Source organism: Haliaeetus albicilla, chromosome 21 (genome assembly GCF_947461875.1).
Source record: "Haliaeetus albicilla chromosome 21, bHalAlb1.1, whole genome shotgun sequence".
Taxonomy (NCBI): Eukaryota; Metazoa; Chordata; class Aves; order Accipitriformes; family Accipitridae; genus Haliaeetus; species Haliaeetus albicilla.
The window spans coordinates 4,171,899-4,194,065 of record NC_091503.1 but is presented as its reverse complement, the minus strand read 5'-3'; the positions used below and the strand labels follow the sequence as shown (position 1 = coordinate 4,194,065).

Genomic DNA, 22,167 nt, shown 5'->3' with positions numbered 1-22,167 from the left:
TCCAATACTTAGGGATGCACTATACATGTGACAAAATTGAATTTCCAGAACCCTAGAAGGGTCCTTCATAGTTCAACATAAATTCATGGAGCTTCAATTAATTTTCTCATCTTGAGAGAAGTAGTTCACACAACTAGGTTAATACATTGTCACACAACAAGACTGCACTTTTGGAGTAGAGCTAGAAAAGCAGCACTATACAGCAATGGAAAAAAAACCACTCACGCTCTCTAACGAAATTTCTCATATTGCTGCTGCTCTGGGGCTCAACCACAAGGTGTCAGAAACAAACATTTTCAGATAACTGTGGTGATGCCTGAGCACAATTTGCAGGATTTAATGTTTAAACACAAAACATGACTGCAGCTTTTCACTTCCACTGACTACCGTAGCTGTAGTGTTTCACATAAGGAGCAGTGAAGACCTAACACCTACGTATCCCATATTCTTGCTTCAGGTACCAGTCATACCCCTAAAAAAATTCTAGCTTACAGATTCTGTCAAATAACTCTTTGTGTGATTCCATCAAACTATTCTTTCTTCAGGATTCACTAAGGGTTACTGTGGAAGATGGGACACAAGGCTACAGGGATCTCTTGTTTCAGCCAGTATGTGTATTTCAGGCTCTGTGCAAAGGTACTTCCAGGAATGTCTTTAGAGAGCAATCTTGCCCATAGAGCCCTTTTCTTCCAGTTCCTACTTCTGCCACTGTTGATAACTGCCATTAAGATTTTAATTTAAATCATTAGTCATTGGACACACCCACAGTCACCATGCAAACCCTGGCCTCTCAGCCTTGAGAGATGAGCATCATCTGCACAGTCAATACACAACTTTTCTTAGGATAAGAGCAAAGAATGAATATTAAACTCCACGACAGAAATACAACAGCACAACACGCAGTCTCTCCCTGATAGAAGCCCATACAAAAAAAGTACTGCTCTGAAGGGCAAACACTTAGACGCCCACATGTTAGAGGAAGGTAAGTAGTCCCACAGCAGCACACTCTCATAGTTCAAGCACACGTTTTGGGTTAGCAGAAAGCAGGCTAATGAATCTCTAGGAATCAATCACCATTTGATCTTAGCATCAACCAAAAATAAAGATCTTCAAGTCTAAATAGCATTTTCACATCACACATGTGCAAACAACATTTTAAGATAAAAGTGGTACTTTGCTACAAATGAGGCATAAACTACTTTGCAACAATTTATTGTCATTAAACATTCAAAGAAGCAGCAACTCTAGTCTGTTTACTATGGCTAAATGCCCAGATTTTTTTTTTTCATGCATCTGTTTAACCTAAAGATTGGACAGTTTCGGCTGCAGGAAAACAGAAGGCAGAAGATGCAAACAACTTTGCCTTGAGGTGGGGGGACTTGCAAACCTGGCAGGTCATTTATCTTTATAGCAACATAGGTGAAGTTTTGCCAAGCCTGGAGATTCCCAATTAGTTGGGTCAATACAGGATCATCCAGTATTTTACATCCATTTCCTCACTCTTAGACAGAATATCTGTCCTTAGCATCCTCCACTACCATCTGCAACTAACTAGCAAGAAGAAATCAAGACCATTTATTCTACTAAGTGAAAGTGGAAGGAAATCCTGCCTACAAACTTGCCTGCAGCTCTGGTACCTACTTGAGAACTCACCTACAGAATTTAAAGACTTTGAGAGAGAAGAGGAATGGTTTCTCCCTTTTCTACTTGATAATCTGGCTCTGAACCTCTGGCTTCATTTCCCCCTCTGCTTTTCTGGAATGAAGGACCCTTGATCCAGTTCTGTCACTAGATTTATGAGAAATGTGCAACAGAGACCCAGTGGGCAACAAGGCCCAGTTCTGTCACTCCTAAATTTTCCTTTGCTTCAGAGGAGTTTGCTGGCTGCTATAATTTAGTTGGCCTTTCTCATTTCCTGTGCCTCTCACAGACAATAAACAGAAATATTCCAGACATTACTTTTTGTCTGGATCCCAAGAAGCATTTTCAAAACAACACAAGCACTTGCAGTGCCCACTCTCCCACACATCTCCTCAAACTACACAGCAAAAGAAAAATACGCATACTCCTCTGACGAGGCAATTGTGCCATTAAGCAAGGGAAGAATAGCTTCTTAGCCACTTCCCAATTTACTCAAAAGGGATTGGGAAGTGCAAGGCAATATTCTTCAGGATGCTAAACACTTCTGGACAGTCTGAACTACACCGGTACAGAAAAAAACACTACCTGAGCTGCAAAGAGTCAAGCAGCAGTTGCAGCCAGCCAACCATCTCCACAGGGGAGCATACCCAAGGTTTTATTTACTTTGAAGACAGCCACTGAACTATGAAGAACTGTTGTCAGACTTTACAAAAGGGCAGCAGGCAACTGGATTAATGGTGAATCCAAGGATCAGAGAATCAGAGACAACCAGTGATGTTTGTCTCTCAGACTACAATAAGGTGAATCCAGACTCATCTTAGATTGAAATTTGCTTTCACAGCTGCAGAGAGACAATTTGAGAGGCAGCTCTCAAAGAAGCTATACCAGATTTGACCCAAAGTTACAAACTTAAATTCCTTCGGCAGCTTCCAGATGGACTCATTACCTGTTCTGTTTTCAACTTCATTCAAACATTCAAAGTCCCAACTGGAAAAACAAGAACATCTCTCTTACCTAATCTTAACTGTTCCAACATTGTTGCAGAGCTTTGTAGAAGTACACACTGCAAGACGGCACAGGAAGTAATTAAGTGGCAAGCTTTTTTAAAAAATGCTTTTGAAAGCCTTTTTGTCACTTACTAAATGGTATTATCTATCTACAATGTTATCAAATCATTACACTTCAGAATAAACCTTCATGTAAGTGGCAAAGCAACTACACACATAAGAAAGGATGAGTTCTCCATTTACCACTCACAACTGATGCAATCTCTTTGAAGGATTTTTCTTGTATCTACTGTAAAGAGGCAATCATCAAGAAATATCAAACCAATGATACTCTTCCCAACTTAGTTAGAAAGCACTGAAGGACTGCCTGATGTGCTAGATCCTTCAGGTGTCTTGGACTATGATCAAACAAGAAAGATAATATTAAGCTACTCTAGTTCTTTTTACCTATTGGGAAAGAGAAAGGTAAAAGTCAGTCCTTTAGTAAATGGAAGACAGCAACAAATTTGCTTAAGTTCACAAAAGTTATGATTGCACAGCTTCACTTTATAGGAGTTACTTTGCCACTGCTCAGATGCAGCATCCCTGTCTCCTCCATCACAGAACACCAGAGTCCCATCGGAATACCCAGCTTATTGCATCTGGTGTCAAATCTCATCTCCACCAGCAAAGCAGCAAACTACAGGCACATTACATCAATAATTAAGTTTTAATTCCCCAGCTTTCCAAAGGGTATAGCCATACAAAAAAAAAAAAAAAAAAAAGACTAGGGCTGTCACATTGAATCGGGTCAATTCAATGCACTACATAATATGTATTAAACACAAAGCTTTAGAGTTAGCTTTGTTTGTATATATTGAATACATTCAAATACAAATCACATTCAGCTTTCAATGAAGATCTTAGTAAAGCTTTTAATACCAGGGAAGGGGACGTGTGGATATAAACTTGCTTAAAAAACAAAAAAAACAAAAAAAACAAAAACCAAACCACCAAAAAACAGACAACACTGGTATAAAGAAGAACACCTACATAAAACCCATCACAGTTGAAGATGCATGCATCTGTTGAAGATTACGGATTTTGCCACAGTTTCTTTGTTTCTCAGTCTCACATAAAAAAAAGTCAGAGGGCATATCTTTTCCTTTCCTTCTCTGCTGAAGCTATGAAAACATTATGGTAAACTGTTTATGAAAAATGCAATTAGTTGGTTTGTGGTCTGCTGACAACTAGAATTATCAGGACTTAGCTGATGCATTTCAGAAGATAGCCAGGATTTAATGACTTTCCTGTGTAATTGATGTGGGCTAGACAGTCTCAAGGAAAGTTCAGCGAGTTGGTTTCTAGTCTCCTTAACACATTTAATTCTTGCATCACTTGTGCTGGGTTGTTATTGTTTTTTCTTAAGGTACAACTCAGTGCATTTGACTGCCCCTATCAGAATACTGCATTTTAATAGAAAAAAATAATAACAATACAGTTCCGTTACTCAAGTGAAGTATTTCAGAAATAAGCCATCCATTTTAGATCACAAAAGTCAATGCTGATCACAGAGCACTGAAAATCGTATTCTCAGCCTTAACTCTTCAAAGCCATTTTACTGGAACCAGATTGAAAACTACTTTGAGGATTCTTACTGGAATTCCAGAGCTTAAAATTTTAGAAATTCCATTAACTTGGCACATACACTAAGAAGAAATAGGGGCTTGAAGCAAGTTATGAATGTTTGGTTTTTTTGTTTTTTTTTTTTTTAAGTACACTATACTGTTAAATTAGAAGGCCAGAATATCAACAGTTCTGCATAGCATAAATACACAACACCTCCATTATATACATTGACCTTATAGAACTTAAAATTTTAAGACCAGTTTCCTAAAAAATTTTGTTGTTCAGGTATTTCTACTCTCATCATACAGCTTTGCAGAAGTACAAAACATATTACTCATGTTGTAGTCCTGATATCACTAACACAGGACTTCAGCCGTCCGGCAGGGAAACTTAAAACCTAAATGCAAGAATTAGCATACTAAGGTATGGGGGGGTTTTTTGTTTGTTTGATTTGGTTTTGGGGGTTTGGGGCAGGTGGGTTGTTTGGTGTTTAGGTGGGGGTTTTTTGTTGTTTTGGGGTTTGTTTTGGTTTTTTTGTTTGGTTGGTTTTTTTACTTTTCATGGCTCCATCATGAAGGACAATTTAAAAAAAAAAATTAAGATAGGGTCCCTATCTGAAAACTGAACCAAATTCAATTTTGATATTGCTGTAGAAGAGAATAGCAGAAAACAGTTCATGTAATTTGCTAATCTTCCGCCATTTTCTATCATCCAAGCACAAACACAGTTAAAACCAGGAACATCTCAATTCACTAGTGAAACAGATTGACAAACTACCTGTAAGGCATTCATTGAAAGAATGTTTTTAACTTAGGAGAAATTTCTGCTGGGTATCTGCTAAACACCTCTTGTATGGTCCAGGAAAGGTTTTTCTCTTAATGTTCTGCATACACACACCTTCCCACTGCAACCCCACCTCTTTGTGCTTTCAGCTGGAGGACTCCAAAGACTCTAGAATCTGTAGCTGAGATTACATTGAATTTTTTCCTGAAACCTCCTATTGTCAAGTCTACAGCAAAGAAAAGGTTTTACACAAAAATCCTCACATTGGAACAGCATATGTTGTTACAATGCAATAAATGCTGGGAAAGAGCAATCTTCATCTTCAAATCAACTTAGAGTACCTACCATTTGTAAAGTGAGGGAGAGGAGGTGGAACAGTTAGTCTTAGTTCTGACATCCACTGCTACCAACTAAAGAGCAGTCCCCAATTCTCCTACAACCCTACTTGATTTAAGCAGCAATAATCTCTATTGGCAACACACATCCAAACCTATGAGGATCTAAAAAGGGATAGCAGCAGTTCTTGCCTATAACAAAAAGATTTTTTCATTGGACACTACAGAACCTCAAACAGATCAAATCCCACCCAGATGAAGTATAGTACCTGCAAAACCTATGAAGAAACTATGTATACCTTTCCACAGGAGCAAAAAGTAAAGCTCTAGAAAGATAGAAGGAATTGCAGAGGGCTTGAGGGACAGTTGGAAAAAGTTGAGTGCAAAGTTATCACAGAGCAGCACTGCACCGTTATCATACAGTTTCTGGAGAGTATGCTAAATCAAAGGATGAAAACCCGGAGAATTCTTTGCATTTGCCCTTGAGCTCTCACACTGCTCATCCTGCACCTCCAATACTACTACAGATTATAAACACAAAGATCAAAAGCAGATTTGTCACGTAAAACTGGAAATAAAACACAGCACGCTTATTTAAGTGCGGTCATGCTGCCTACTAGTTAAGGATTTGTGTGAAAGACTGAGGAGCTCCAGAGGCACCACCCTCATACCCACCCTGCCCTTCCTTACCTGGGTACGTAGAACAGGCTTCCTCATCAGCCATCCAGGACTACAAGGCTACAGTACTGCATACCAATAGGTGAGCTTGATCTACCCTAACCATTACAGAGAGTTTTTGAACTAGACTGTTTGTTATTTCTGGAGAATGGTACCTACTGGAAGTCTTTACCATATGAGATAAAGGACTCATCTTGCACAAAACAGTTGCTTTTGGGTATGAGCCAGCAGACTTGAGGGCTCTCTTCACAGGGCTGCCCAACGCCCACATACCACCACTTTCAGCCCTTGGTAAATACAGGATTTGTATTTACAAGCTAACAAAGAAAAACTTAGAAGAATAAGTTTACTGATCATACAGCGATTTTGTCCACACTGCACTTGCTACCCATAAGCCAGCATCTACAGGGTTAAAACAAGATTGCATGAGGATTCTTTTTCTCTCAAGTGCATAGTTAGAGACCTGGCCTTGGCTCGAAAATACCTCCTAGATTTTCAGAATCCTTCACAATTTGTCTTACATTTCCTCAAAACCATGGACGGCTAGCGTTAGAAACAAAGCAGTGATCAGTATGACTTAATCCACAAAAAGACCAAGCTCTGTGTCCTACCTACCACATTCCTTTCAGCCAAGTACCAATACCTCAGTTAGGAAGAAAATTGAGGAAAACACGGGTAGGATTAATTGGTGCTTAAAAGGCACAAACAGACAAACCACACAACCACTAACAGCCAACTCTGCTGCGTGAAAGGCTCCTGTGTCTGACTAGACTTGTTCTGGTTTAGATTCTAATCCTGTGGAAGCCAAACTTCACTTTCTAGGAATGTTTTTGCTCATGTAGGGACTTAATGAAGAAACCCTACACCTCAGTGAAGGACACGGAGAGGGGGAGAGCAGGAGGAGATCTTATCCACAGAAGGGCATGAATATATTTTCTACAGAAAATGAGGCCTGGCAAAATGAAAGCAGGAAACCCAGAAAGGAACAGGTCTGCAACGTTCACTTGTGTCCCACTTCTGCTGCCAACATTTCTTCCTGTGCTCAGAAAAGGTAAGCAACAAGGTGGTTCAATTCTACTTCATTACCTGACCCACAACTAGACAAACACGTACAATTTTTAAGATGCCGGACAGTCACTCCAGTTCATCTCAGAGTCAAATACGGTTTGACATACCATGTACTTTCACAACGAGAAGCAAATGACATCATCACCAAAGCCCTAAATCAAAATGCAATCCTTCAATCAATAAATTCCTGGACAATCAAACCGAAACTAACCCTTCCACTTGCTCCCAATTCCTGTGTTACCTCTTGATAAACTGTAAGCCCATTCACAGTTGGATAATTTCTCAGATACGAGAAAAGCTCTCTCACATGCAGCCTTTTGAAACCAGAGTCAAAGTGGGGAAAATTAGTAATTGTTTAAGGGAAAGGAAGTCTCACATTCGCCTTTGTTCCAGCAGTTCCTGGCAAGAGAAATAAATACCCACGACAAGCACTCATGTTGCTCCATAAAGACAACCATGCAGTGCAACAAAAGGTACACCCACAGGGGAATAAAGAGCAATAATTTCCCAAGAGAAATGAAGACATAAGCAAAATATTCTGCTCATGCCTAATGAGTGCCAAAGAAAACTTCATACCGGACTATGCTGTATAGTCTATACATACAAATGTAAAGAAAACCTGTTTCAAAAAAGTCACCCCTAAAATCTTTTATGTTTGAACATTTTAATTCAGGCACTGTGATTATAGCTGCGATCCCAGTATCTTTCATAGACCTGATTATGTCACGGGGCATTTAATCTTCCATCTTGCTAGAAAGTTACACCCTCTCCCACACAGAGCAAATGTTCAAGGAATAGATAATGTTAACAGGTGAATAAACCTAAAGGTAGCTTTTCGGTACTAAAACCAAAACATAAATTCCATTGACAAGTAGCAAAACACAAAATACATTGTGTTATACATGGCTTTAGTTTTAAATAGAAGATTCTAAACTGAGAAGGATCTACGAGCACTTTGGAGCATTAAAAATTAACCGTGTCATCTGGTAATGATTACTTTTTGTTTTCAGAAGAAAATTTAAGACAATTGTTATTTCATTATTTCACTTATGAAAAATAAGCTGTTTCTTCTAAACTTGAAAATTAACCTACCCCTTGCACCATAGTTTAAATGGGGGATTTAAATCCTTTTTGATACAATTGTAGAATATGAGGAAAGAAGCAAATCTTTACACCAGCAGAATATGGATTACTGTCAAGCATTTTTACCAGTCATGGTTATATCAACTTGAAAACTGCAGAAATTGTTTCCTACCATGATTAATAGAAATATAACTTCTTCATTAATTAAAGCAACAATCTTCATTTTCTAGGAGAGCAAAAAAAATATGATCCCGGGCTAGGTGCTCCTTCTGAAACAAGGAAAACGCTGTTGAAGAAGCTTTTCATAAGAGCACAGACCATTTATGCTGCCAGAAACAGCAACAAAAGAAAAAAAATACCTAAAAAACAGAGCCAGATTCTACCACCACAACTCTTAAGAGGATTCTTCTATTTTATCTGTTCTCTGCCAAGAGAAAGCATAGTCATTGAGAAAGAGTGAGTTTCTTTACACAGTGGAAATGAAGATTTTTTTTTTTTTAACCTTAATAATACAAGGTAAAAATAAGTTATAGCTGAAAAACTCCAAACCAGCTGTAGACACAAGTTTACAGAACACTGTTTAGAGATACTCAACTACTGTAAAACAGCCTTACACTTGCCAGAACTTGCTACAGTTGAACTCTATTGCTGCTGAAAGCCTGGTAGTACCTTTTGTAAACATAAGTAACCAATAGAAGTACAGGAGGATCAAGTTCAGAAACGTTTAAACGAACTGGATAAGACACAACTCCATGAGACCTGATGGGATGCCCTTCTGAGGGCTGAGTGATCTGGCCAATGCCACGGGCAAGGTGACTTTCAATTATCTTAGAAAGGTCACAGCAATCAGGAGAGTTTCTTGAGGACTGGATGAAAGCAAGAATCACCCCTATCTTCAAGAAGGGCAGGGAGGACAATCTAGGGAGCCACAGGCTGGTCAGCCACACCTCAATCCCAGAAAAGTGACAGCTTCCTGGAAAACATTTCCAAGCCAAGAAGGTCATCAAGAGTCATTAGTATAGATTTATAAGTGGAAGTCATGCCTGACCAACCTGACAGACATTGACAATCAAATGACTGGCTCAGTGAATAAGGGGAGTACAGCAGATGTGGTTTATCCTGACCTCGGTTAAGACTTTCCAACTATGTTTCCTATAGCACCTTCATAGCCAAACTGAGGAAGCACAGACTAGCTAAATGGACAGCGAGACAAACTGAAGACTGACTAATCTGCCAGGCACAAATTGTTGTGATGAGCAGCATGAAGTGCACCCGGAGCCCCATCACTAGTGGGGATGACGGGACAGAGTGCACTCTCAGAAAGTTCCCAGATGATACAAAACTGGGATGAGTGGCTGATACACCAAGGGGTTGCTGCCATTCAGATGGACATCAACAGGATGACAAGTGGGCCAACAAGAGCTTCAGGAAGATAGTTCAACAAACGGAAATGCAGAATCCTGCACCTGGGGAGGTATAGCCAGCTGGAAAGCAGCTTGGCAGAAAAGGATCTGGGGGTTCTGGTAGACATCAAGTTGAACATGAGCCAGCAATGTGCCCTCAAGCAAAGGCGGCCAACTGTATCCCAGCCTGCATTGCTGGCAAGAAGCGTTGCTAGCAGATTAAGAGGGTTGATCCTTCCCCTCTACTCAGCACTGATGAGGCTACATGTGGAGTGCTGGGTCCAGGTCTGGGCTCCTCAGTACGAGAGAGACATGGACATACTGGAAAGAGTCTCGTAAAGGCCCATAAAGATAATAAAGGGATTGGAGCATCTGACACACAAGGCGAGGCTTAGAGAGCTGGGACAGTTTACCCTGGAGAAGAGAGGGCTCAAGGGGTAATCTTATCAATGTGTATAAATACCTCAGGGGTGGGAAGTAAAGAAGACAGAACCAGACTCTCTTCAGTGACAGCCAGTGAAGAGACAGGAGGGAATGGGCACAAATGGAAATTTTAAATGGAAACAAGCACTTCCATTTAAACATAATAAAGAAAAAAATATGGATGCTTTAAAATCTACAGGTGACTGAGCACTGGAACAGGCTGCCCAGGGATGTTGTAATGTCTCCATCTTTGGAGGTGCTCAAAAATCTGACTGCACATGGTTCTTCTGGGCAGCCTGCTCTAGTTGACTCTGTTTTGAGCAGTGGGTTGGATTAGACATCTCCAGAGACATCACTTCCAATCTGTGAGTTTGTATACTTCAGGCTCTAAAGTAGACATCCAGATATGGCCAGGAGTTGATTGGAAAATGTTGTCATGTAATTTTACTGCCTGTACTGATCTCCACTGGCAGTCTAATATTGCAGAACAAGAAAGCAATTCCTCAACAAGAGGCTCTGCAGCAAGAGCACCTATGTTCTCAAACCCTGCCAAAAACAGATGAAGGCCTTCAAGCTTGCTGGCTACAAAAGACTACAATCAAACATGAACTCAAGGAGGAAGGTCAGCTACTAGATCTTCTTGACATACAAGAGCATATTGTTAGTTTCAGCTTAATGCTAGCATGGCTAGCTGGAATTGAAGTCCTTCTGCTCTGAGGCTTTTATTTATACCTCTTTTAGTAAATTCTAAGGTTCCAAAAATTCTAAAAGCATGAGTTGCAACAGTATAATATCAACAATTTTCACCACATATTTCAGCAATAGCTTATTGTTTCCATCATCTTAGTTTAAAAAAAAGTTATGTTGATGCCACAAGCAACTTCCTTATAAACTGTTAGAGAAAAGGCAAATGGGATATGGAAAATAGAAGTATGTTTCACTAGGTACTACAGAAAAGATGATCTGTTCAGTACTTCTGTTGGTGAGCAGCTGTTGCCTTTTGTCTTGCACTCCAGTGGTAAGCTAGATCAAGTACTAACATCATTGCACCAGTGACAAAACAACATATTTCACGATAAGAGCTAAGAGCACCATAAGAAACTCTCAAATACATGCACTTTCTGTTCATCAGTTCCCACAATGGCTTTACTATCTCTCAAGGATACGATTTAAATGAAATACTAGTTCTTTAAGTAATTATTATATAATTTAAGTAAAAAACCATCCAAGTTCCTCTATCCCATGCAGTCACACTTACACAGAAAGAGGATTGTGTGCAATCTGGCAACAAAGTAATATCAGAGCCTTAAGTAGACAGCCTGTTTCTCCACAGTACATGCAGTCATACAAGCAACAAAAGTCTGGACTCCCCACAAACTGACAAGATTACACTTGTAATGCGACAACTAGACTTAATCCAAGTTCTCCTTTCACTGTCAAACAAGTCTGTGTGACTCTTGATGAAAAGGGGTTCTTCCTAGTTAACAACTATCTACTATTATGCCAGTGTTTCTGGCTTCTTTTTCTTTTCTTTCTTAAAAGAAACAAAGAAAAAGACATCTGACCTCAAAACTGCTCCTTTTATAATATCCTCTGCAAATTTCATTAGTGGTTTTTACAGGAACAAAGAATGAAATCAAGGAAGATAATTTTTAAAATAGATTAACTGGAAAGTATTAAAATACCTTCATCCAAGTTAGTGTGCTGTTTGAGAAGACTTCAGTATAGTATTCCTGCAGCTATAATACACATTTGTACACAAGTCCCCAAGAAAGAAAAGTGTCACATGATTTAAAATGTTGATATGACAAATTTATGTATTGTAGACAGGAATTTCCTGATTCAAAACACGGGCATGAAAGAGAGCTTCCTGTTTCTCTCTTTACTCCAAGAAGGGTCTTTGGAAGGGTTCACTAGCACAGCCTGCCTGGAGTACAGAGCTCCAGGTTAAGTAAAGTACTGTACTACCATGGACACTACTAAAGCAAGGATATGATGGCAACTTTACGTCAAACTACATGACTCTTCAGCTCAAGAAAGTCACTATGCCACCTGTTTCTGAACGCAAGTTGCTGTATGTTGTGCATTTTCACATCTCAATTCTGAAGACAGATGTGTTAAGAAAACAAACCCTTCCCAATGAGCAAAGATCCACTAAAATCAGAGCAATAACTGATATGCCACTATAGATTCCTCTGTCTAAAAGCCCATGTGCATAAATGAAACCTGAGGTTGCATTTTTAGCAAACAGTGCTGTTGAGCACAGGAAGGAAAAAGATTCCCAATGCCATGCAGATCCCTACAGTAATTACCCAGTTCGAGTAAATACAGATACCTCTGTTAAACATCCATTTGCATGGACAGGTAGTCTTACAACATGTGTTTGTACTTGGTGGGGTGGGGGAAATGCATATAGGAAAAAAGGGGGGAAAAAAAATTTAAAAAAATCACCCAACAATTTTTTCCTCATTTACTTGTTTAAGGCAAAAGTCACAAAAGTGTGTAGGGTGAAGAGACCTCCTTTGCCAAGAAATTCCTTTTGTTGAGTTTGGATACTAGCACAGAATTGGAGCCTTTTCCTTAAATATCTGTTCAAACAAAGCCAACTCAAGCCTTTCCTTTAAGGCTGTCCTGGTTTCAGCTAGCATAAAGTTAATTTTCTTCTTAGTAGCTGGTATAGTGCTGTGTTTTGGATTTAGGATGAGAAGAATGTTGATAGCAACAATTAAAACAGTGTGTTAAGTAGTGTTCATACTAAGCCAAGGATTTTTCAGCCTCTCATGCCCAGCCAGCAAGAAGGCTGGAAGGGCACAAGGAGTTGGGAGGGGACACAGCCAGGACAGCTGACCCCAACTGGCCAAAGGGGTATTCCATACCATGGGATGTCATGCCCAGTATATAAACTGGGGGCATTTGGCTGGGGCACACCACGGCTCGGGGATTGGCTGGGCATTAGTCAGCGGGTAGCAAGCAATTGCATTGTGCAGCCCTTGTTTCGTATATTCTCTTACTATTAGTAGTAGTATTTTGTAGTATTTGCCTGTCCTTTTCTGTCCTATTGAACTGTCTTTATCTCAACCCATGAATTTTGTTCCTTCCCCCCCCCGTCCCCCCCCCCAATTCTCTCCCCCATCCCACTGCGTGGGGGGGAAGTGAGTGAGCAGCTGTGTGGTGCTTAGTTGCCAGCTGGGGTTAAACCACGACAAGGCAGTACTTGAAACTGTTTGTGCCCATTCCAGGCTTTCCTACAGTTCAGCCTATGTAACACAATCACAACCACACTTCTTCACACCTCCATATAGATGATATACGAGAGCATTTCTCTGATCAGCACAGTTCAGTCCTGTTTGTTTCTGCTTTAGAGCTTCTTGGAGTAAAGACCCTTACTTTGGTCAATACATAGACCTTAATAATTTCCTGAGAAGAATGGCCATAGTCCCTGCTGAATTCTCCTTCTGTACTAACAGGCATCTACAGATACAGACACCACAGTGGCAAGCATATAAGAGGTGTGTTCTAGGATAACAGGGGCTTCTTTAATGACCTACAGCATAATGTCAAGATGATAGCACCTCCTCTAAGCTTCAAATCCTCCAAGGAGGTCTCGCATAAAACTGTCCTCAATGTGATGTCTATGCTAGGAGGCACACAGGTAGACTTGGAACCGAAGTGAGGGATATGATCAGACAGAACTAATAGCTTTTCCCCGAGATCAGCTACAACACTACCAGTACTCAGCCTATATGCTACTTAAGTAACAAAGTCCCCCAGTGTGTCTATCCGATCACAAGTCATTCATACATATACCTAGAAAATGTTCCATATTCCCTTTCCTTATGAAGTAGTAACAGATTCTACTGGCAGCTCACCACCCATTTTTCAAGTTTTGAAGGTTTTTACTCCTTAATTAAATAGTTGCCCTAATTTAGCAAAGCACGTGTCCTGTATTAAAGAATACAGAGATAGCTGACTACAAAACAGAGCAAAAATAAACCACTTGTGCATTTCAGCCTTCAAATGTCATCCACTGCCTTCTGCCAATCACTTCCCTAACACAAACAAGACCCACAAAGAAACAAACCAATTCCTAGTTAGGAATTGTTCACAAAAGTGAGGAATCCAGAAGTAGCCAAAGGACTGAAAACAAAGTTTTCTGAGGAGATTTTGGGGGTTAGCAATATAGACTTAAAACCACATACCCAATTCTGAATACATGTTGATATTTTTCCACAAGGAATGATACAGTATCAACATCAGCTTGGATTTTATGAGGTCCAGTTTTGTAGAAGGACTTTCTTTCAAGAAAGCAAAAATACAGTTTCAGTTTAGGAGAGTTACCAAAGCAATCTCATTTCCTTCCCTGCCTGTGGGGAATGGGTAAAACAAGGACTAGGGGGTGCAAATCCTAGACTCCTACTACCTTAGCTGAGAGAGGACTACTGGAAGCTTTCCATGTCATGCATCACCAGCACCAAAGTTTATTCAGGCCTCTGACTGGCACCCAGTTAACAATTTTTTTTTTTTTTTTTTTAAGTGTACAAAAGAAAGAGCATCCAGTTAATTTTGCACCAGGCTGAAGCAACCATCCAAGTCAAAGATAACTCCCTACAGTACAGTTAGTTAGCTTATATCTATTAACAAAATAAAGATAACCCTACCTTCCCCAAAAACATTTTATGCCAGAGTAACATTTTATGAAATAACATGCATGTGAGCCACAAAGTTACTTTCTAGAAAGCTACAGATAACATTAGCAACTTTTTAAAGTTGCTAAATCCCCCACAAATCTGTTAGTTTGTGTGTGTGTATATAAACACACATGCCTGTGTACACACACAGGCAGTTCATTTTTTTAAAATAGAAAATACTGTATTGTGAGAAAGCGTAGGCAGCACAGCAGTTCAGTTTAGTGCTGTATCCAACCCTCCTCCTGCCCCTGCCATGTGATCTGGACAACAACAAGCACCATAAGCACTGAGCTTAGAGAAAATTTACTTTCTGGAGACAAACTGAGTAAACACACACACACACAATCCTTTTGCATTGCTCAGTTGGAAGTTACAGGAAAAAAGTATATCATAAGCAGCATTTGTGAACATTACGTTTGGTTAGCAGCAGTTGGCCACTGTCAGAGTGCAAATTCACTTTTAAAAATCAACATTGCTTGAAGGATTGACATTTTGAGTGTTGCTTTATTTCTTGTCCCCGTCTTGCTGCTAACAGGCAAGTCTCAACTCCCTGAATGCAGCAGAGTGAAACCCAACTACAGGTAAAATGCAAGAACCAACCCTGGCCGAGCCCCAGAAAGCAGAACACGATCGCATAAGTAAGCACAACACAAAAAGTGCCATTGAGCAGCACCGTAATATTTACAGTAGTCCTACGGAGGGTGTTAAGGTTCAGTTGCAGCTATTACACACCAAGGAGGTGTACAAGAGAAGACTAGCCAAACTAGAACAAAAAAAAGACTTCTACAAGAGCGGCAAGGTACATTATCTCAACAGATCACCTGGGAAAGGATCAGAACAGTAAGCAAGACAGCAGTAAGAGCTATATGCTAAATTTTGTTTAACACATCAGATAGTAATGTGTAAATGCAACTCAGACATCAAAACAAAGTGGGAAAAAACTGTACAGCCTAGGAGCCATTTAACACCTAACCTGCTGAAACTCTTCACTTGACTCTGGGAATCTTACGGGGTGGAAAAAAATAAATACCAGAATCAAACACTGTCTTTGCTGCTAAAGCTGCAGTGCACAGAGAAGATACCACTGGGGGGTGTGTGTGTGTCACACTTTTGTAATTAAATAATTCAGTGAAAAGCTAATTTACTGCCTTTCCCATTCCCTTACCCTAATTAAAATATCCTATGAGATTCTAACAACCAGTATAAACCATGGGTAAATGATCATGATTCAACTCTTTAAACAAAATAACTTACCCATTGCTAACACTGTTTCTCTAGTGCAACATCACCACTTTATGCTGTTTTTCATACCTGGCATAAGCACTGTGTATGAAGTTAATCCACCAACACTTTGTGGGGAAACAAATCCTAACATACGCAAAAGTCTATAGGTCCTGAATGACAGAACTTTTGGATTTAAAAGATTTCTGTCACATCAGATGTGTATGGAACACTTGCCATCACCAAATTAGAATCATAGAATCATTTAAGTTGGAAAAGACCCTTAAGATCATCAAGTCCAAGAGCTAGTTTGAAATCAAAGGCAGCATTCACAAGGAGTTACTGTGTCCAACAGCACCCTCAAGAAAGAAGACACAAGTATGCGACCTTAGGTCTGTAACCATTTCCCCCTGCTGAAGGGAGGGATTTAGGTGAGTAATGTCCTCCAGAAGGAACACGGGCTGACCCATTTCGCCACAGTGCTGCATGCTGGCAATCCCTAGAAAGTTTCAGCTGTCGTACACCAGCTCACACAGCATCATAGTTAAAGCCACCCTTGCCATCCTCTGTTCTCCACAGCACCAGGCTCCTGTCATATCAGGTCTTTCATGATACGTTCTAGCTGATCAACCAGAGCTGCTGCACGCTGTCACCAACACTCTCTAGACCAGCTTCTGGAAGAAGACAGTGCAGGAGATACCCAAAGGAAGTTTTATCACCAGCAGCAGCAACCTGGAGAGTTGACTCATTAAAGAGACATCCCTTCATAAGGGCTGAACATTGGTATTGTAAAAATGTTGTACCATTATTTAGCTGCTCTCAAATTTGACAGGTTCTCAGGTCTCATAATTTAAGGAAGAATTCACCTGGGCAGAAGACAAGTGTTGAAATGTTATGGTTATTTTGCAAAGCAGCCATTCCACCTCAATGCCACAGCTTCCTTTTGTAAGTAAGAACACAGACTGCTCCTCCAGCTCATGTCACAAAGCCAATTGCCTTATAAAACAGAAGGCTGCGATTTTAAAGTCCTCCTCCTGTGGATGCAAAATTGTCTCAGGTGTTAAGTCACCTTTTCCCAAAGAAAGCAGGTAGATGCCAGCTGCTGCCCACTCCAACAGCAGGCGCTATAGCCAGCCCCCGCCTAGCCTCATGCTCTGCACACGTAAGGTTATTCTGCACAGAACTGTTACAGAAACGGTGTGCAGCGAAGTATGACCAGCAACTGCCTAGGTGTCTAATCAACTCGGCAGTATTTAAAGGGTGATATACTTCAATTCAGCATCCTCGGTGATGATGAATCATGTCTTATTGGGTCAGCTGCAATTCTTTTCAGCAATACACTTTAACAAAGGTCCTCGAACAAAAAAACCCTGATTTTTGATAGCTTCTACAACAACAGGCTGCTCCTTCCACTATCAGACATGAGGTAAGCATGCCTCCTCTTATTTAAAAATCTAGCAGAGAACTAAATCAACGACAGAAAGATTTACCCCTAAGGTAAGAAAGTGAAGGACAATAAGCACTCTTACTAAGTTAACCGAGAATACATTTCCACTGCATAGGTACAAGCCTAACAAGAACTGCTCTGTGATCAAATGGATTTCTTGCCCCAACAATCTACTAGCTTCAGTCGTGCTATTCAAACACGACTGCTGGAACACATTCAGTAAGACTAACTTCAAGCTTTAACACTCCAGTCAGAATCTACTGCACACTATGACAAGCCTGAAATCTCAAGTTCCATATTTTTCTAGGTAAACAAGCTTTCAGAAATCATCTCCTGTATAGAAACATTTTAAAAGGCCAAATCAAAACTAGGAAAATAAACTTGTATTAAATAATTTACTTGTAAAAAGAGGTAAACTCCTGTAGACAAAATTTGGTGTGTTATAATTTCATATTTTTTTAAATGAGTGTTGTGTTCATATCCCATCTGCACAATGTGATTTTCCAAGAAGCAATTTTATTCACATTTAAGTTTCATTCAGAGCAAGTTTTAGCCCATCTTAGAAAATTAAATTTATGGAAAACAGATGTACTCAAAGGTGTCAGGAATTATTCACCAGACTCTGCAAACAAACTAATTTAGACTCCCCAAACATCCAACTCTCAGGTCCATCTTAATATGACAACTGTAGCTTCCAAAATTCTATTCAATAAAGCCTTAGACAAGCAAAAAATAATAAATAAGGCAGTAAGGTGTAGTTTATGTGATTAGTCACAAACACTTAGACAGCTGCCTGAGATTATTGCAAACACAGTGTATACGTGAATTTAAAAAAATTGTTTAGTACTGATAAGTGTAACAATGTAACAAACCATGCAAAACGTAATTTCCTAGTAATGAAGGTTATCTAGTGTTTTAGAAGTGGTATCTTGAGCAGGAGTTATCTTGCCCTAATGCATCTCTTCAGCTTTGAGATGAGAAGCAATTCAGGCAAATTCCTAATGTTCTGCAGTTCCACAGCAGATGGGAAGGCTGTGTGAAAAACAACAGCCATTTTAACAATCATTTGCAGTTGTCTGTCTGAAATCTCTCCTAAGATATTAGCAAGCAGCAAATGAGCAAACAGCATTCAAGAAGTTCAGCTAACAAAGGTACTTTTCTCCATCCCTAAAATGGCATACCGTAATACAACGTTAGCCTACAAAGCCCACTACACTGAAAACTAAGTGCCACATACCAAATCACAGATGCCACTCTTTGAACTTCAACCCAGATATTCAGGTTGCTCTTAAAGCACACAGCAATTGGGTGTTTCCTCAGAGTGCTACCCCTCCACCCAGGATCATAATTACATCCTATTAAAAACCAACTTTTTATGGCAATTAAGCAGTTCAGTTGTCAGAGGCACCAAAAGCCCCAGTAGCTTGTGAAAAAAGGCCTCCCTTGATCAGATTTAGATTTGCTCTTCTCTGCATCACCCAGAAAAGAAGCAGCAAACAAGAGCTTCTCTAAGCTTCACAGTAATTGATGATGCACAGAATCTGCCAGGAAACCCAGACCTATGAACACACTAACAATGAATAGGACAAGTTACCTAAATTGAAAGTTTGAAGTTTTGGCCATGGGGTTTGGGGAGCTTTTTATTTATTTTATTTTATTTTTAAAGCAGTATTCTACCTATTTCTCAACCCAGGTAATGGTCTGTACGGCAAAGATTAATTTGCCACATGTAGTCTGCATTCCCAGGATCCAACCTCCACTCTGAACAGAGGAAAGAGGCGAATTAATTAGGAATATCCTAGCTGCATCAATCCTCCTCTTCCTCGCAGTTCCTGTCAGGTAGTTCTGGAACAGTAAAGCTCTCCTCCACTTCGCCAAGGGCTACAGAAGACTCAGTGTCCATCGCGTTCCTCCCCCAAAATTGTATATTAGTTGAAGCAAGCATTCCTCTGAACAAACAGGAAAGCTCTGGGATGCAGCCATGCCTTCCTATCATGGAGCTAAACACCCCTTGGCAACACGATTTTTCCATAAACACTGACCCTTTCAACTCTGGGGACAAACTAGGATTTCCCCTTTCAGGAGGAATCCAAAGAGGCTTTGATTGCAACTTGCAGGTTCACCCCATATACGCACAAGTTATTCTAGCAATGGTATCAAGCAAGCAAAACCCCACAACAGTGAGCATGTCTTTAGCTTAAAGCTTCCGACTTCTTCAACTCTTCCGAAAGCAGAGGTCATTTGGCAATAAATGAAAGGAACTGCAGAATCTATTCAAGAAGCGGTGTTTTTTGCCCTTCCTTTTCACAAACTTCATGCATATTTTGAATGTGAGAGAGGTGTATTCTTTGGCAGTTGCCTTCTGGACTCCCAAAGAATCGAGCAGACCATAGGACCATCTCCCTTGCTCCACCCACAAACCCTCAACTACAGAAAAAAAAAAAAAAAAAAAAGAAAAAAGGGTGGGGAGGATGTAGTGATCCTATATAGTTGCCCAATGCTACCAGGGGAAGACGTATATCCTATATAGTTTGCTAAATACTATGAGGGCAACATATATACAAGACAGTTAAAAGTTAAAGAAAGCTTAAAACTAGCTGGCAGGAAGACAAACTTTCTGTACTCGCCATTGGTTTGCCTGACACCAGCTGACTGTTCCAGTAGACCTTCACACCAGCAGCAAAGCAGCTGAAATTCATCCCTGATGCAACTCCAGCGAGACTAATAGGTTTCCACACGAATGAATCAGGCCCTGTATATCTAAAACCAAACCCACTAAAGTTTCACTGAAGCGAAATTGCAGGAGTACAATCTACGGATAACAGCTGGAGAACATTAACTCTCCCCCTCCTTTCCTGGGGTTAATTTTTTTTTTTTTTCTGTTCAGACAGGAAGCAGTCATATACCATACTGCATAATATAAGGATCCTGGGATAGAAAGACAAGTAGAAAAGGATTACAAAGAGAGCTCTAAAAGTTTTTAGCAAAGTTCCGCTACCATAACCCCTTGGAGCTGCCTCCGCGTTTTAAGCCACGCCGCTGCCCCGACATCCTGAATTGAGACAGCAGTTACCTCCCACCTATTAAAATAAACATAATTAAGGGTATTTTAAGGGTCTCAGCACAGCGGGAGCCCGAGGGATGTGTTCTGGTTCCCGGTCTGGGGGGGGGGGGGGGGGTCCGGGCGAGAGGGGCCGCGGCGGGGGGACCCCGCCGCGGCCCCTCTCGCCCGGACCCCCCCCCCCAGACCGGGGGGACCCCCATTGCTACCCCAGCACCCCTTTTCCGACTCACCCTCGCTGCCGTACTGCTTGCCATTGTTCGCTCCCATCCTGCCGGCTTCATGCTCACCGCCGCCTCCCTCGGCCGCCGCGCAGCATCTCTACCGCGGGGCGCGGAGCCACCGCGGATGATGGAGTGGGAGCCGGGTTGTAGTAAAGATGAGGGGGGTGGGAAAAGCCTCCAGGAGTTTTGGGGTTTTTTTCTTTTTCACGGCGACATGTCCAAAGCAAACTTGCGATTTCCTCCGCTTCTTCTCGGGTGGCCGACGCCCTCCCTTCCCCCTCAAATTAAAAAAAAAAAAAAAATGGGGGGAAAAGAAACAAAAATACGATGTATCGGGACGCCTTCCCCGCCCCGGCTTCCAACCGGGGTGTCAGGGCAGGGGAGGCGGCTCCAGTTATAATCCACAAGCAGGACGGGCGGGACGGCCCCCGGGCGCAGGCTCCACCGCCCCGCGGCCGGCGCTGGGGCTGCTCCGGTCCTTCAGCGCCGTTCCGCCTTCTTCCTCCTCCTCCTCCTCACAGCCCCGCCGCTGCTGCCGCCACCGCCTCCCCCGGGAAGCCACCGCCAGCCACTTGTTGCCCGGGGAGGGATGGAGGGAGGGAGGAAGGGGAGAACGGCCGCCACCGACTTTTGTTAGCGGCAGGCGCCTCCTCCCGGCGCCCAGCGCCGAGCGATGGAGGGAGGGAGGGAGAGGAGGAGGGAACCGAGAGCCGGCCCCGGCCTTTAAAGCCACAGCGCCCGGCCCCGGGAGCTTCCCTCGCCTCCCCCGGTGTCCCGCCGCCCGCCCTTCTCCTCACAGGGCTCTGCCCCGGCCCGGCCTTTCGGCCCTTTTCTCCTCACAGGGCTCTGCCCCGGCCCGGCCTTCGCGCCCTTTTCTCCTCACAGGGCTCTGCCCCGGCCCGGCCTTCGCGCCCTTTTCTCCTCACAGGGCTCTGCCCCGGCCCGGCCTTTCCGCCCTTTTCTCCTCACAGGGCTCTGCCCCGGCCCCGCCGTCCTCCGGCTCCCACCTCAGCTCGCCCCCCGGCCCTACCCCGACGGGGAGGGTTTACCGGGCCCTCCCCTGGCCGCAGGGCCGAGCCCCGAAGGCGGCCGTGAAGGGGAAGGAGAGGTGGGAGGCTGTGCGGGGGAGCACCCGCGGCGGGACTGGGAGGTGTTGGGCCGGGTGTCCTGCCCAGGGTCGGGGTCCTTCGGGGCTCCCTCCAACCCCGAGCGGCTCTCGGCGGTTGTCAGAAAGTCACCGTGGGTGCGAGGAAGCCGCGCAGGCAGCCCGTGTACCTGTCCTTCCTGGCTCCTCTGGAGTTCGAGCTGTTTTCTCCTTCGCAAATATAGTCTGCCCAAAAACACTCCACGCCGGGGAATCGCCGCTGGCCTTTGTCAGCACCTCGAAGGAAAAAACCCGACTGTTTAACATCCCCAAACTAGTTCTTCGGGTATGCTATAGGGCTGGTGCTTTGAGAGGAGATGTTTCTATTTAATTTGGCTTTCTTAAAAAAAACC

The 22,167-nt window shown here is 42.1% G+C and overlaps 1 protein-coding gene across 1 annotated transcript in view; it reads right to left on the bottom strand.

Moving 5' to 3' along the window:
* FBXL7 (F-box and leucine rich repeat protein 7) overlaps positions 1 to 21,324 on the bottom strand; it is a 191,173-nt gene extending 169,849 nt beyond the window's left edge. Inside the window, exon 1 of the mRNA XM_069808887.1 lies at positions 20,680 to 21,324. Coding sequence (XP_069664988.1) covers positions 20,680 to 20,716 — 37 coding nt within the window. The 5' untranslated portion in view covers positions 20,717 to 21,324. The remainder of the gene's footprint in view (positions 1 to 20,679) is intronic.
* Positions 21,325 to 22,167: the final 843 nt, after the last annotated feature.